Here is a 12,122-nt window from a genome sequence, read left to right as displayed (position 1 = left end):
TTACTTTTTAAAAAATATACATATACATAATATAATAAACCATGGTTATCTAAATTTACATGGAACTCTTTTTGATAAGCACTTTTATAGCTAGCTTAGCTATTCGATTAATTTATATACGTAGTGTCATCAGTGAAAATCAATTTGATAAAATTAAGCGATGTGATTGGTCAATAAAATATTAGGTCAGTTGTCTGTATATATATCTATAAACCCTTATAAAGGGTATTGAACTTTTCTTAATTCAACAATATTTTTCATTCCCATAATACCCCCCTTCTTTCTTTTGTATTTTACCCCTCCTTAACTATCTACCGAAAATACCCTTATCACAAATTTTACTCCTCCGTATCTTCTCCCCAAAACACAAAACACAAACCCACACCAAAAAACACACACAGAAACTCGATCCATCTATTGCGCCCACACAAAACACACACACAAAACACACACACAAACTCGATTCGGCTGATCTTCTCCCCAAGCCCCTTCTATTGCGCCCCCTCTCTCGCCAGAAGATCCATCTCGACCATCGCCGGATTCATCATCATCACCCATAACTCGATCTTCCGGATTGATCATCATCATCATCCATGCCGGATTCTTTCCGTCGCAACAAACGGTTTATTTGGTACCGAGTCACGCCGGATTCATCGTCATCATCACCATCACCGATCTAAATCATACCGTCGCCGGAATCTTTCCGCCACAACAAAAGGTTGATTTTTTCTTACTGTAGGTCATCGGATTCACAAGGGGTTTTTTTATTTAATTGTTTGATTATTATTATATTTTTTTTTGGCAGATTTTTTGGTGATAGACCCCATTAACAAATTGGCAAATTTATACTCGACCATCACCGGATTCACAAGTGCAGATTTTTGATAGAGTCCGCCGCCGGGGTCATCGCCATCAACAAAGGTCTTTCTTTCTATTATCACCATCATTTAGTTTTCAATAAATCAATAATAATTCAGATTATGATTAGTCACATCTTTTATTTTTGTTAATGATTTTGTATATGTTTATCTTTTCATATCTATATTTGGTAATTATTTTTTCCTAATTAAATACTTTTAATAATTAATATATTTGTTTTGATAATCATGGGGAGATATAATATAACTTCCATAAACAAAAGTCACAGTGCCAATCCTCTATATAAACCCCTTTCAATCATCACAATTCTTTCATTCTATATATTCACACACGAAAACCTTTCTATCTCTACTAATTGTTTCCTCAAATGGCTAACACAGGTCCGTATAATAATGCTTTTTCGTCTCGCAATAGGAGACGCTTCCGACGCTCACACAACCGGTCTCAACATAGGTGGACGTACGGATCCCCTCCACCACCATTTGCAGCCCCCAATGCCGCTCCAGTCCCGCCTGTTCCAGCCCCCAATGCCGCGCCAGTCCCGCCTGTTCCAGCCCCCAATGCCGCGCCAGTCCCGGTTGTTGCACCTACTCCACCGCCTGTTGAGACTTTGTTGGTAAATTTTCTCCTTAAATGTATCCCGTTCACTATTAAAGTGCCCAACATAAGTTTGAATAACAGGACAACCTAAGTTTTGCTTTAATGCTTTTCAATCAATATTGCGATTCTAGCCAATATAATCTATAATAATGGATAACAATCTGCCAAACCATGTATGCAACTCTTATAGTTATATGAATCGTAGATAAATATATTTGAATAACACTTCCCTTTGTTATGCAATTGTTAAAATATCATTTGTACATTATTAGGAAATTAAAAAAGATGAGGACTAGCTACTATGATATCGTGCTGTTTTAATAATAAACCTTCGTGGTTTGCCCCGTTTACGTTGTGTAATAAAACCATTTTGTTTTGTCTTTTCGTGAAATTCGTATGTACATTGAACTGATTTCGTTCATCTCCCACCTTTATTAATAAATTTATGTGTTCGTGCAATCGATTAAATGATTTAATCACAATGTTCAATTTAACATCCTTCGCTTTTCTTGGCACATATACATGAACGCACACTGTGTGGACACGTATGCATGAACTATATAATTCTTAATCACATATACAGAACTCATCTTCGTTATTCATGCCTTCATGTGTATGTTAGATTTATCTCAGTAACTGCCTTTCTAGCATTTAATGCAGCAACAGATTATAGTGTGTAAATAACTACATTATCATGGTTTTAATCAATAAGTTCTGTACAACATTTTTAGATATCTTATTTCCTAATTTTAATGTTGTAAGACTAAATTGATTAATAATGTGTGATCTTACTTTTTTGGATATGTATCTACCAATGTAGGGGACTCATCGTCGTCCTGGTCGGGCAAGGGTTTTTGACGAGCTATACTTTCAAATCAATGGTGATATCCAGCTAATGGAAGAATGTATCAATGAACTTAACTCAATTTTCATAAGGATCCGTCGTCAGAAGGAGCACCTTGACCATGTCTATCTCAAGTCATAAGTCATATGCCAACTTATATGATTGATGTTAGCTCTTTTGAGTGTTTCTGTTTGTTGATTGTCGTTTATACCCTGTTGGGATTTAAATAAACTATGTTTGGTTATTTTTAAATAAACTATGTTTGCTTATTGATTACCATGTTTGGTTAATTTTAGTGTTTACGTTTGCTTATTGTTTGCTATACTTGGATATTAGACTTCTACACAACAGGTTATATATTAAATTCCAAAATTTCAATACCATGTCGATTTCTCTCCAGGTTATAAATACCGAATTCTGTCCAGGTTATATTGTCCGCTTTATTGCTACAAATTTGCGCGCCTGAAACATAATGTATACGCAATGTATAACTTTCTTATCATTACCATTATGTAGCTGAAACAACAAAACAAATGGTCGATTAAATCCTGTATATGCTTCATTAAGCACTTATTCTCTGAAACAACAATACAAGTTAAGTTATAGAAATTACCTAATACAACCAAAGTTCATACCGAATGGTCTATTGCTACAAATTTGCGCGCCTGAAACATAATGTATAACTTTTACAATTGGTTGATTTGGTTATGATTTGTAAGAAAACAGTCTATTAACCAAAGTTCAAACGACATATAACACATCTTTACAATACAATGACATCACCGGTTATCATTTTATAAATCATGCAGTTATGTAATTGTGAATCTCAGAATGTTTTTTAAAATCAAACTTTAGACACAATTGCTCAAATGGATGAATTCTATAAATCATGCAATTATGTAATTGTGATTCTCAGAATGTTTTTTAAAATCAAACTTTAGACACAATTGCAATATTGATTGAAATCTTTCCTGTTTGTGTCGATTTCACTTATTAATTGATTATAAAAAAAACTATAAATAACCTTTATTAACTTTAACAACTTCACATCATTGACTATAAAAAAAACTATAACTTTTATGAGGTTGTAATGTATACGCAAGAATACATCCATGAGATAAGGAAAGGATATACATAATCAATACAATGATTATCACTAACTAACTAAATGTAATCTATTCCTAATTACATATATAATTGGCTGGCAATGGTTTGCCTAATTGATGATTGATGATGGAGGTCATAGTATAATAAAACAATCAATACAATGGTTTTCCTAATTTACACCATTTGACTATTTAACCATTTGACTAACCTAATTACATAATAATTGGCTGGCAATTGTTTGCCTAATCGATGATGGAAGTCATAATATAAGAAAAGAATCAATAGAATGGTTTTCCTAATTTACACCATTTGACTATTCGATGATGGAGGTCAATGGTTTTCCTAATAAATTGTAAAGTTACTATATGACAGTAAGTATAGCTATAATTCATTCCACCAAAATCTTGGAAAAAAAATATAAGATTTGCATTGACAACATTCATGACACCCCTTTGACCACCTACCCCACAAATCTCTATAAAAGGTTGTCTAAACAAAAAACTCTCAAATCATATTTCACACCACCTCAAATAATCACATACTAACCCCTTTCCACTGCAAATGTCGAATTCAGATTCTCACTCTCCCGAGGTCAAATCGCCCGGTTCTCCAATGCCCGTTTCCAATGCCATCGTTCCCCTTTCGCCTGTGCCTACTGCAAATACAACCCCCCCCCTGCCGTTGTCAATGATGACATTTCGCCACTTTCTTCACCTTCCACTGTTATCGGAACACCTTCTGTCCCCGTGAACCCCGCTGATGACCCCCCTGCTGTCCCTGCTGCGACCCCTGGCAATGCTGTTGCTGTCACTCCTAATGCCGGTCCTGCTGTTGTCACTTCATCCTTGTAAATGCATCCATCTCAGCCTGCAACCGAAGTCGAGGTAACTCTGTAACTTCTTAACCATCTTTAGACGCGTAATGAGTATCAAAGGGGGAAAGTTTTTGCATTTTAATATTTCATGCTGCTAATAACATGTTAATATTGATTGAACACTTTGTACAGCAACATAAAATTCCCCTAAATGTACCTGTTTCTAACATCTAAAACATATACGGTTTTCTATTACAGCGACATGTTATTGTCATAAGCAGTGACAGCTCATCAGATGATGACATTTTGGATATGTCTAGGGTCAAACGTAAGAAACGTGATTGGGTTTCCGTTTATAGTCGGCACAGGATGTTTAGGTTGTATGATGAGGACTAGCTACTATGATATCATGCTGTTTTAATAATAAACCTTCATGGTTTGCCCCGTTTACGTTGTGTAATAAAACCATTTTGTTTTGTCTTTTCGTGAAATTCGTATGTACGTTGAACTGAAATTCGTTCATCTCCCACCTTTATTAATAAATTTATGTGTTCGTGCAATGGATTAAATGATTTAATCACAATGTTCAATTTAACATCCTTCGCTTTTCTTGGCACATATACATGAACGCACACTGTGTGGACACGTATGCATGAACTATATAATTCTTAATCACATATACATGACTATATAAAATCAAGGCTGAAGACAAACAACTCACATAATAATTCTCTCTTCCACACCAAAATATATTATTGTTTTTAATATTACGTTTGTCACTTCTCAGACCATCAATTGTGGAAATCCATTTGCAATAAAACCAGCAGTCCATTCATGCCCTACTGTTCCAAATCATGCATCTGTCTTTATACCTCCTGCACCACGGTCAGAACCCCCGACTCTCACTAGCCCCCTGTTTGACGATCCTACTGATGAAGAGCTTAATCTGTTGTATGATCAACTATTCCAAGAAGGCCACCTAATTGGGGATACCCACGTGCTGGATGATGGAAAACCTAATGCTGCACAGATTAATCCACTGGCAAACCCGTCTCCAGCGAAAAAGACACGTCTGTCACAGCAGCTTCCGGGTTGTCCTGAAGGTCACGAAACTGACCCTGTGGATGAACCCGCACTTCAGACAGATGAGGAGGTCTGGGCTGCCTTATATGAAATCGAACCCGTGGAGGAGTACGAACGTCCGACACAACAAATTCCAAGCTGGGCTGAAGGTTACGAAACCGACCCTGGAGAGGAATACGCACCTTTTTATAGTCAATAAATGGGTTTAAGAGGACAAAAACTTTAAATTATCTGATTTAGTTTCATATGTTTGCTTTCATGTTTGAACTTTATTTATATCAATAATTTTCTTCATTTGCTTATTTTAATTTCCATCTTATGTTAGATATTTGGTCCAATTTAAAATTCGACAAAGTCATGGTCTTCCATGGCACTACAAAATCACATCCATGGTCATCGACATAACATTTAGATAGAACTTCACTTTTCTAATTAACTATACCGTTGACCGCCTAATAGAATATATCCGTTGAAGATATTTCACCCTTGGACAACTATGGAGCATGGTAATAATCTAATCTTTGTTCGAGTTGAGTAGGATTGACATTGTACCAGATAGTCTCAACGAATGACATATTTTCTTTCAATTCTGGATTGCTAGCCGGACCTGTTCTTTTTTTGTGTATAATTCAATAAATATTTAAGATATCGTTCAGACATAATTTTAAAAACTACAAATTCCATATTTTTTAACATCTGTTATCACGTCGTAGGTACAAGGGTCAACTTTAAATGCTCAACAAATGAAAGGAACTAACACGGAAATGCTTAAAGGTATGTACAGATCCTCGATGAGGCTATATGTGTGTTGTACCCGCTGCTGCTAATCATCCCTACTTTAATTTATTCTAATACTAAATTATGTTAATGTAGCTAAAAAAAGACAATACAACAAAGACTATTATGCACGACAAAAGGCAAGGAAAACTTCAAGTGAAAATGCTAGCAATCCCGTACTACTGAATATTACTCCTTCTGGTAGAGCTGGTATGAGTCAAATGTATACTCCTCCCCAACAGAGGGTACCCTTAGCTGAGTTGCAAAATCGTGGCAACCATACTTCATCAGATTATACTACTGCAACGCCAACGATGATGTTGACTTCAACCCAGCCGACATGTCAAGGGATCACACCTTTTGGTAACAAAGAAAATATATCTGGGGCTAAACAGCAGCTTCATCAACCACATGTTAACGACCAGACCACCCCCATTATTACACACACCACTAATAATGCTGCTCGAGAAAGAAAAAGACAATACAATAAAGCCTATTACGCACGTCAGAAGGAGAAAAAAAAATCATCTGCTCCTATCCCCCAAGTCATTACCCATAACATTCCTCCCACAATTCCGTCTACCGCATCTACGATCACTCATCTGAATACACAACCATTTCAAAGGCTCCCTTTACGAGATTTACCCAATCGTAGTTCAAATCCATCATCGTCTTATAACAATGACCCGATGTACAACAACATATCTTCCAGTGTTACCTTTCTAGATGGATCGTCAAACCTTTCTTCTGATGTGACACAACATCGCTTCCAAGGTATCCATCATGTATCTTTCGATTCCTTTTGAGTTCTAATATAGTTATTAATAACCAGCTAACCATGTTTTCCCTCTTATTATAGGCGTTCAATGTGACAATGGCAATCTCCTACCTTTATTTGAATCAGTGCTCACTGAATCTTCACCAATCATCACAGCGTCATCAACATTTATCGACGAATCATCGAGAGGTTTATTCTGTATCTTACATCATTTGTATATCAAACTTTTACGTTCAAACTGTTATGTCTTTTTTAATAAATGTTGACTTGCATCTAAAATGCCTCGACTTATTGTTGTCTGTTTCAACAATTACAATAGTTATTAATAATTGTTCCTTCCACTTTTGCATGTTATTGTAGAAGTTCAAAGTGAGATTGCCAATCTACAGCCTACATTTGAACATGTCCTCACTCAATCATCAACGGTCATCGCAGGAACAACAACATTTATCGGCAAATCATCGAGAGGTTATTCTCTAATTTACATCATCTATATAAGCAATGTCTTTGACCCAAAATATTGCGCTTTTTTTCAAAACTACACTTCTTATGAAAATTTAGCAGGGAGGCATACGCAGTCTGATCTAAATTCGTCCACCTTATACGACGAGGTCGAACAGGATCCTTACGACTTTGTTTACAGAGGTGTCTCTACAAAGCCACGTTTGTTGAAAGAACAGGCCCCATGTCGCCATTGTGGAGCATTGAGGTTTCAGTTTGAATTTCCATCTTTTTGTTGTATGGGGGGGAAGACACGGTTGGCGCCGACAAATGTCCCAACTGAACTCTACAATCTCTTCACGGATCAGACCGAATTAGGGAAGACGTTCAGGCAACACATACGTTCCTACAATACAAATTTCTCATTCACGTCAATGGGTGTCAAGTTGGATAAAACGCTGGCAAATAAGACTGCTGGAGTATATACCTTTCGTGTTAACGGGGGAATATATCACACTATTGATCAGTTGGTGCCGAGGGATGGACAACCCAGGTATTTACAGATGTATTTTTATGATGAAGAAAATGAGTTTGCTCTCAGAGCACAGTGGTCGAATCTTGATAGAAACATCCTTCGTATCTTGACACGTGCCCTTGCTGCAAATCCTTACGCAAGAACCTTTCGCAACATGGCGCAATTAGGACCCCTAGACAACTACAGGGTTACTTTGAATGCATCGGTTGAACTTGACCAAAGGGTGTACAACCGCCCTACTACATCAGAGGTACTAAATACAACATTATATTTCTGTCGATTTACAAGTTTATGTGCATTTTAATTATACATTAAATGACTTAAATGATAAATGATTTTGATAGCACACAGGTTGTTGGTATATGGGTTGAAGGAAATGATGAAATCACTGCATACAAGAGAAGCATTGTTGTTTAAGGAAGGTCTGAACGTTGCCAACGGATTCAACCTTATTTTGGTTGTTACGATCCACTGTCTTATCCTTTGTTTTTCCCGAACGGTGAATCTGGATGGCACAACAGGATACCAAAAACTGGTTTTTCCATGGATGACATTGTTAACGGCGAAGATAACTTTGGAGAAGATGAAGATGCGGAAGGTAATATAACATTAACTTAAATATTTATTATTTCATTCTACTGGAGTAATTTACACCTTACCATTGTCACAGGATCAAACGCGAGGACAGGTAACAGTAAGAAAACAGTATCAATGCGCGAATATTACTGCTACAAGTTCCAGATTCGCCCCACTGAGAACGTAATTTTGTTGGGTGGAAGGTTGCTCCAACAGTTTTCTGTAAACATATACATAAAGATTGAAATGTCACGTTTACAGTTTTATGAACATAACCAGGACACGATAAGGGCTGACTTCTATCAAGGTATAGTGGATTGTGTCAACGCTGGTGAAGTTAATTCAAATAGAGTTGGAAGAAGAATTGTGCTCCCTGCGTCTTTCATCGGGGGTTCGCGTGATATGCGTCGACGCTTTTTAGATGTCATGTCGTTGGTACAAGATGACGGTAAGCCTGACATATTCCTTACGTTCACTTGCAACCTAAATTGGCCGGAAATCACTGAAAAACTCTTACCCGGACAAACTGCACAAGATCGCCCAGGTTTGGTTGCAAGAGCCTTTCGGGCGAAACTCGAGGATCTGAAAAAACAGCTGCTCAAGAAGCATGTTCTCGGTGAGGTAGGTGCTTATGTTTATGTCATTGAGTTTCAGAAACGTGGTTTGCCTTACGCACATTTTCTTTTGATAATGAAACCAACACACAAGATTACCTCTCCAGACCAATACGACAAGTTAGTTTGTGCTGAAATCCCCGACCCCTCAAGGTATCCCGAACTGCATGAACGGGTTGTTCAACACATGATTCACGGACCATGTGGTCCTTTAAATGACAAATCCCCGTGCATGCAGGGAGAACCAAAAGCATGTCGTTTTCATTATCCTCGACAGTTTAATGAACACACTGTGCAGGGAGATGACTCATATCCATTGTATCGGAGGAGAAGAAACGGTATCAAAGTGAAGAAAGGGAAACACGATATTGATAACAGATGGGTCGTACCGTACAACCCGACGTTGTTGATGATGTTCAATTGTCACATGAATATAGAGATTTGCTCGAGCATAAAATCTGTGAAGTATGTGTTCAAATACATCTACAAGGGTCACGACAAACAATCTGTTCATATTGATCCTGATGGAGAAGAAGAAGTCGTGATTAATGAGATTAAACGGTTTCAAGACGCATGATATGTGTCGGCTCTCGAGGCAATGTGGCGTATATATAGCTTTCCACGGTCTAAAATCCACCCGAGTGTCATGTCATTGCAACTCCATCTTCCACTTCAGCACTACGTTCGATTTAGGGAGAGTGAACGACTAACAGCTGTTATGGAGAGGGGGCGAAATAGAAGATCAATGTTGACTACATTTTTTGATCTCAATAGAGAGTTCGAGCCTGTAAGACAACATTTATACAAAGATATCCCAAAACACTTCACGTGGGTTGCAGACAAATGTCGATGGAAGCCTCGCGGTGGAAACCATTCAACAAGGGGGCGGGTTGTCTCAGCTAACCCAGCAGAAGGTGAACGATACTACCTACGGGTGCTTTTAATGCATGTGCCAGGACCTCAGAGCTTTGATGATCTTTACAAAGCCAACGGTGTTACATACACAACGTTTCGAATGTCAGCACTTGAAAGAGGTTTGATTGAGAATTATGACTCTTTATCACAATGCCTTACAGAGGCTACCGTGTTTCAGTTCCCACACTCATTGAGAAGACTGTTTGCCACTATATTGATATTTTGTAACTCGGGGGATGTCCGAAAGTTGTGGGATGACCATTATGATTCACTTGCGGAAGACTATATAAGTCGTTTTAGAAATAGTGATCAAGTTCTAAATATGGTTCTTAGAGATGTCTCAGTATTTCTTCAATCTATGGGTAAGAGTCTGCATGATTTTGACCTTCCTCATATGACCACCAATTATGCCGAATCAGGGGGTTTTCGTGAGTTACACGAAGAAAGTTCCATAGCCATCAAAGACAATCATCTGCGCGCCAAGCATGAACTAAACCCTGATCAGAGGTTCACATACGACTCCATAATGAGGCACGTTGTTTGTAATATTCCAGGAGTGTTCTTCATAGATGGCCCCGGTGGAACAGGGAAAACCTTTTTGTATAATGCTCTACTTGCTGAGGTTCGTTCCCGTGGACATATTGCCATAGCCACTGCTTCGTCTGGAGCAGCCGCAAATAATATGCCCGGTGGGTGAACAGCTCACTCGAGATTTAAGATTCCCCTAACCCTGAATAATAACTCTCTTTGCAACATCAGTAAACAAAGTGGTACCGCTCACCTACTTCGTACTGCAAAGCTAATCATATGGGATGAAGCCTCGATGGCAAAGAGACAAGCGGTTGAGGCACTAGATCGAACAATGCAGGATATCATAGGCATAAGGCAGCCATTTGGAGGAAAAATTATGGTTATGGGCGGTGATTTCAGACAGGTGTTTCCAGTAATCAAGAAAGGGACCCGTGCGCAGATTGTCGACTCGAGCCTTCGTATGTCGCCACTTTGGTCCGTGACTAAAAAGATTCGTTTAACTATAAATATGAGAGCAAGGACAGATCCATGGTTTTCGGATTTCCTTTTAAGAGTCGGTGACGGAGAAGAAGATGTGATTGACGGCAACTTTATTCGCATACCTGATGATATGACCATCCCATACAATGCCGAATCAGGATCGAAAGAGGATTTAATAAGTTCCATATTCCCCTCCATGGAAGTGAATGGGAATTCTTCGGAGTACATAATTTTCAGGGCAATACTGTCAACTAAAAATGAAAATGTCGAGGAGATAAATGAGGAGCTGATTGATAGATTTATTGGCCAGGAGCAAATATATTACAGCTTTGATGAGGCGGAAGACGACGTTAACAGCTACTATCCGGTTGAATTCTTAAATTCTCTTAATATTGCTGGTTTGCCCCCTCATCGTCTACGTCTCAAAGTTGGGTGCCCGATTATACTATTACGTAACATCGACCCATCCAACGGACTCTGTAACGGCACACGGTTGATATGCAAAGGTTTTCAACGAAATGTCATCGATGCGGAAATAGCCGTTGGCCCGAACGCCGGGAAAAGAGTTTTTTTGCCGAGAATACCCCTATGTCCCTCAGACAATGATATGTATCCCTTTAAGTTGAAAAGAAAACAGTTTCCGGTACGACTTAGCTTTGCGATGACAATAAACAAAGCCCAAGGCCAAACGTTGCCACACGTTGGTGTCTATCTACCTGAATCGGTATTCTCACACGGCCAGCTTTACGTGGCACTATCTAGAGGGATATCACGTGAAAGGGTGAAGATGTTGGTTAAACCTACCCAACTTTTCCCTCAACCCGGCGTATACACCTCAAATGTGGTGTATAGAGAAGTTCTACATGATGCATAGCTCATGTAAGGTGCGTGGATTTATATACCAAGTAATTTATATATACAGTACAGTTTTCTAATCTTAATTTAATGTTTACTTTTTCATTTTTCGAAATCCAAGGTTTTATGTCCTTCACTTGGCGCATCTACCACTTCAGGATCATTTTGTTCAGGTTAGCTTCATCTTTCATTCTTACGGAAATTGTAGTGCATACTGTTTGCATACGTAATGGTTGCTACTGTTATTCTTTTCATGTTTCGAAGTGAATGGATCGGGTTTTTGGGTAATGTAC

General features: G+C 38.3%; 3 protein-coding genes across 3 annotated transcripts; all 3 read left to right on the top strand.

Moving 5' to 3' along the window:
• Positions 1-8,401: 8,401 nt before the first annotated feature.
• Positions 8,402-9,625, top strand: LOC122610211. Its single transcript, XM_043783203.1, has 2 exons — positions 8,402-8,456; positions 8,529-9,625. The coding sequence occupies exons 1-2, from the start codon at positions 8,402-8,404 to the stop codon at positions 9,623-9,625; spliced, it is 1,152 nt and encodes a 383-aa protein (XP_043639138.1).
• Positions 9,626-9,646: 21 nt separating this feature from the next.
• Positions 9,647-10,660, top strand: LOC122610210. The gene has a single exon (XM_043783202.1). The coding sequence runs from the start codon at positions 9,647-9,649 to the stop codon at positions 10,658-10,660; it is 1,014 nt and encodes a 337-aa protein (XP_043639137.1).
• A 126-nt stretch (positions 10,661-10,786) lies between these two features.
• LOC122610209 (ATP-dependent DNA helicase PIF1-like) lies at positions 10,787-11,848 on the top strand. The gene has a single exon (XM_043783201.1). The coding sequence runs from the start codon at positions 10,787-10,789 to the stop codon at positions 11,846-11,848; it is 1,062 nt and encodes a 353-aa protein (XP_043639136.1).
• The last annotated feature ends 274 nt before the right edge of the window (positions 11,849-12,122 follow it).

The sequence above is a fragment of the Erigeron canadensis genome, chromosome 8 (assembly GCF_010389155.1).
Source record: "Erigeron canadensis isolate Cc75 chromosome 8, C_canadensis_v1, whole genome shotgun sequence".
NCBI lineage: Eukaryota > Viridiplantae > Streptophyta > Magnoliopsida > Asterales > Asteraceae > Erigeron > Erigeron canadensis.
The sequence above is the reverse complement of the archived record's forward strand: the minus strand, read 5'-3'. Positions and strand labels throughout refer to the sequence as shown.

Excerpts from the sequence above, each read along its gene's own strand:
- LOC122610211 (XM_043783203.1), top strand. The coding sequence starts at position 8,402 with ATGGATGACATTGTTAACGGCGAAGATAACTTTGGAGAAGATGAAGAT. Across the intron at positions 8,457-8,528 it reads AGAAGATGAAGATGCGGAAG|GATCAAACGCGAGGACAGGT; the intron begins GTAATATAACAT and ends CCATTGTCACAG.
- LOC122610210 (XM_043783202.1), top strand. The coding sequence starts at position 9,647 with ATGTGGCGTATATATAGCTTTCCACGGTCTAAAATCCACCCGAGTGTC.
- LOC122610209 (XM_043783201.1), top strand. The coding sequence starts at position 10,787 with ATGGCAAAGAGACAAGCGGTTGAGGCACTAGATCGAACAATGCAGGAT.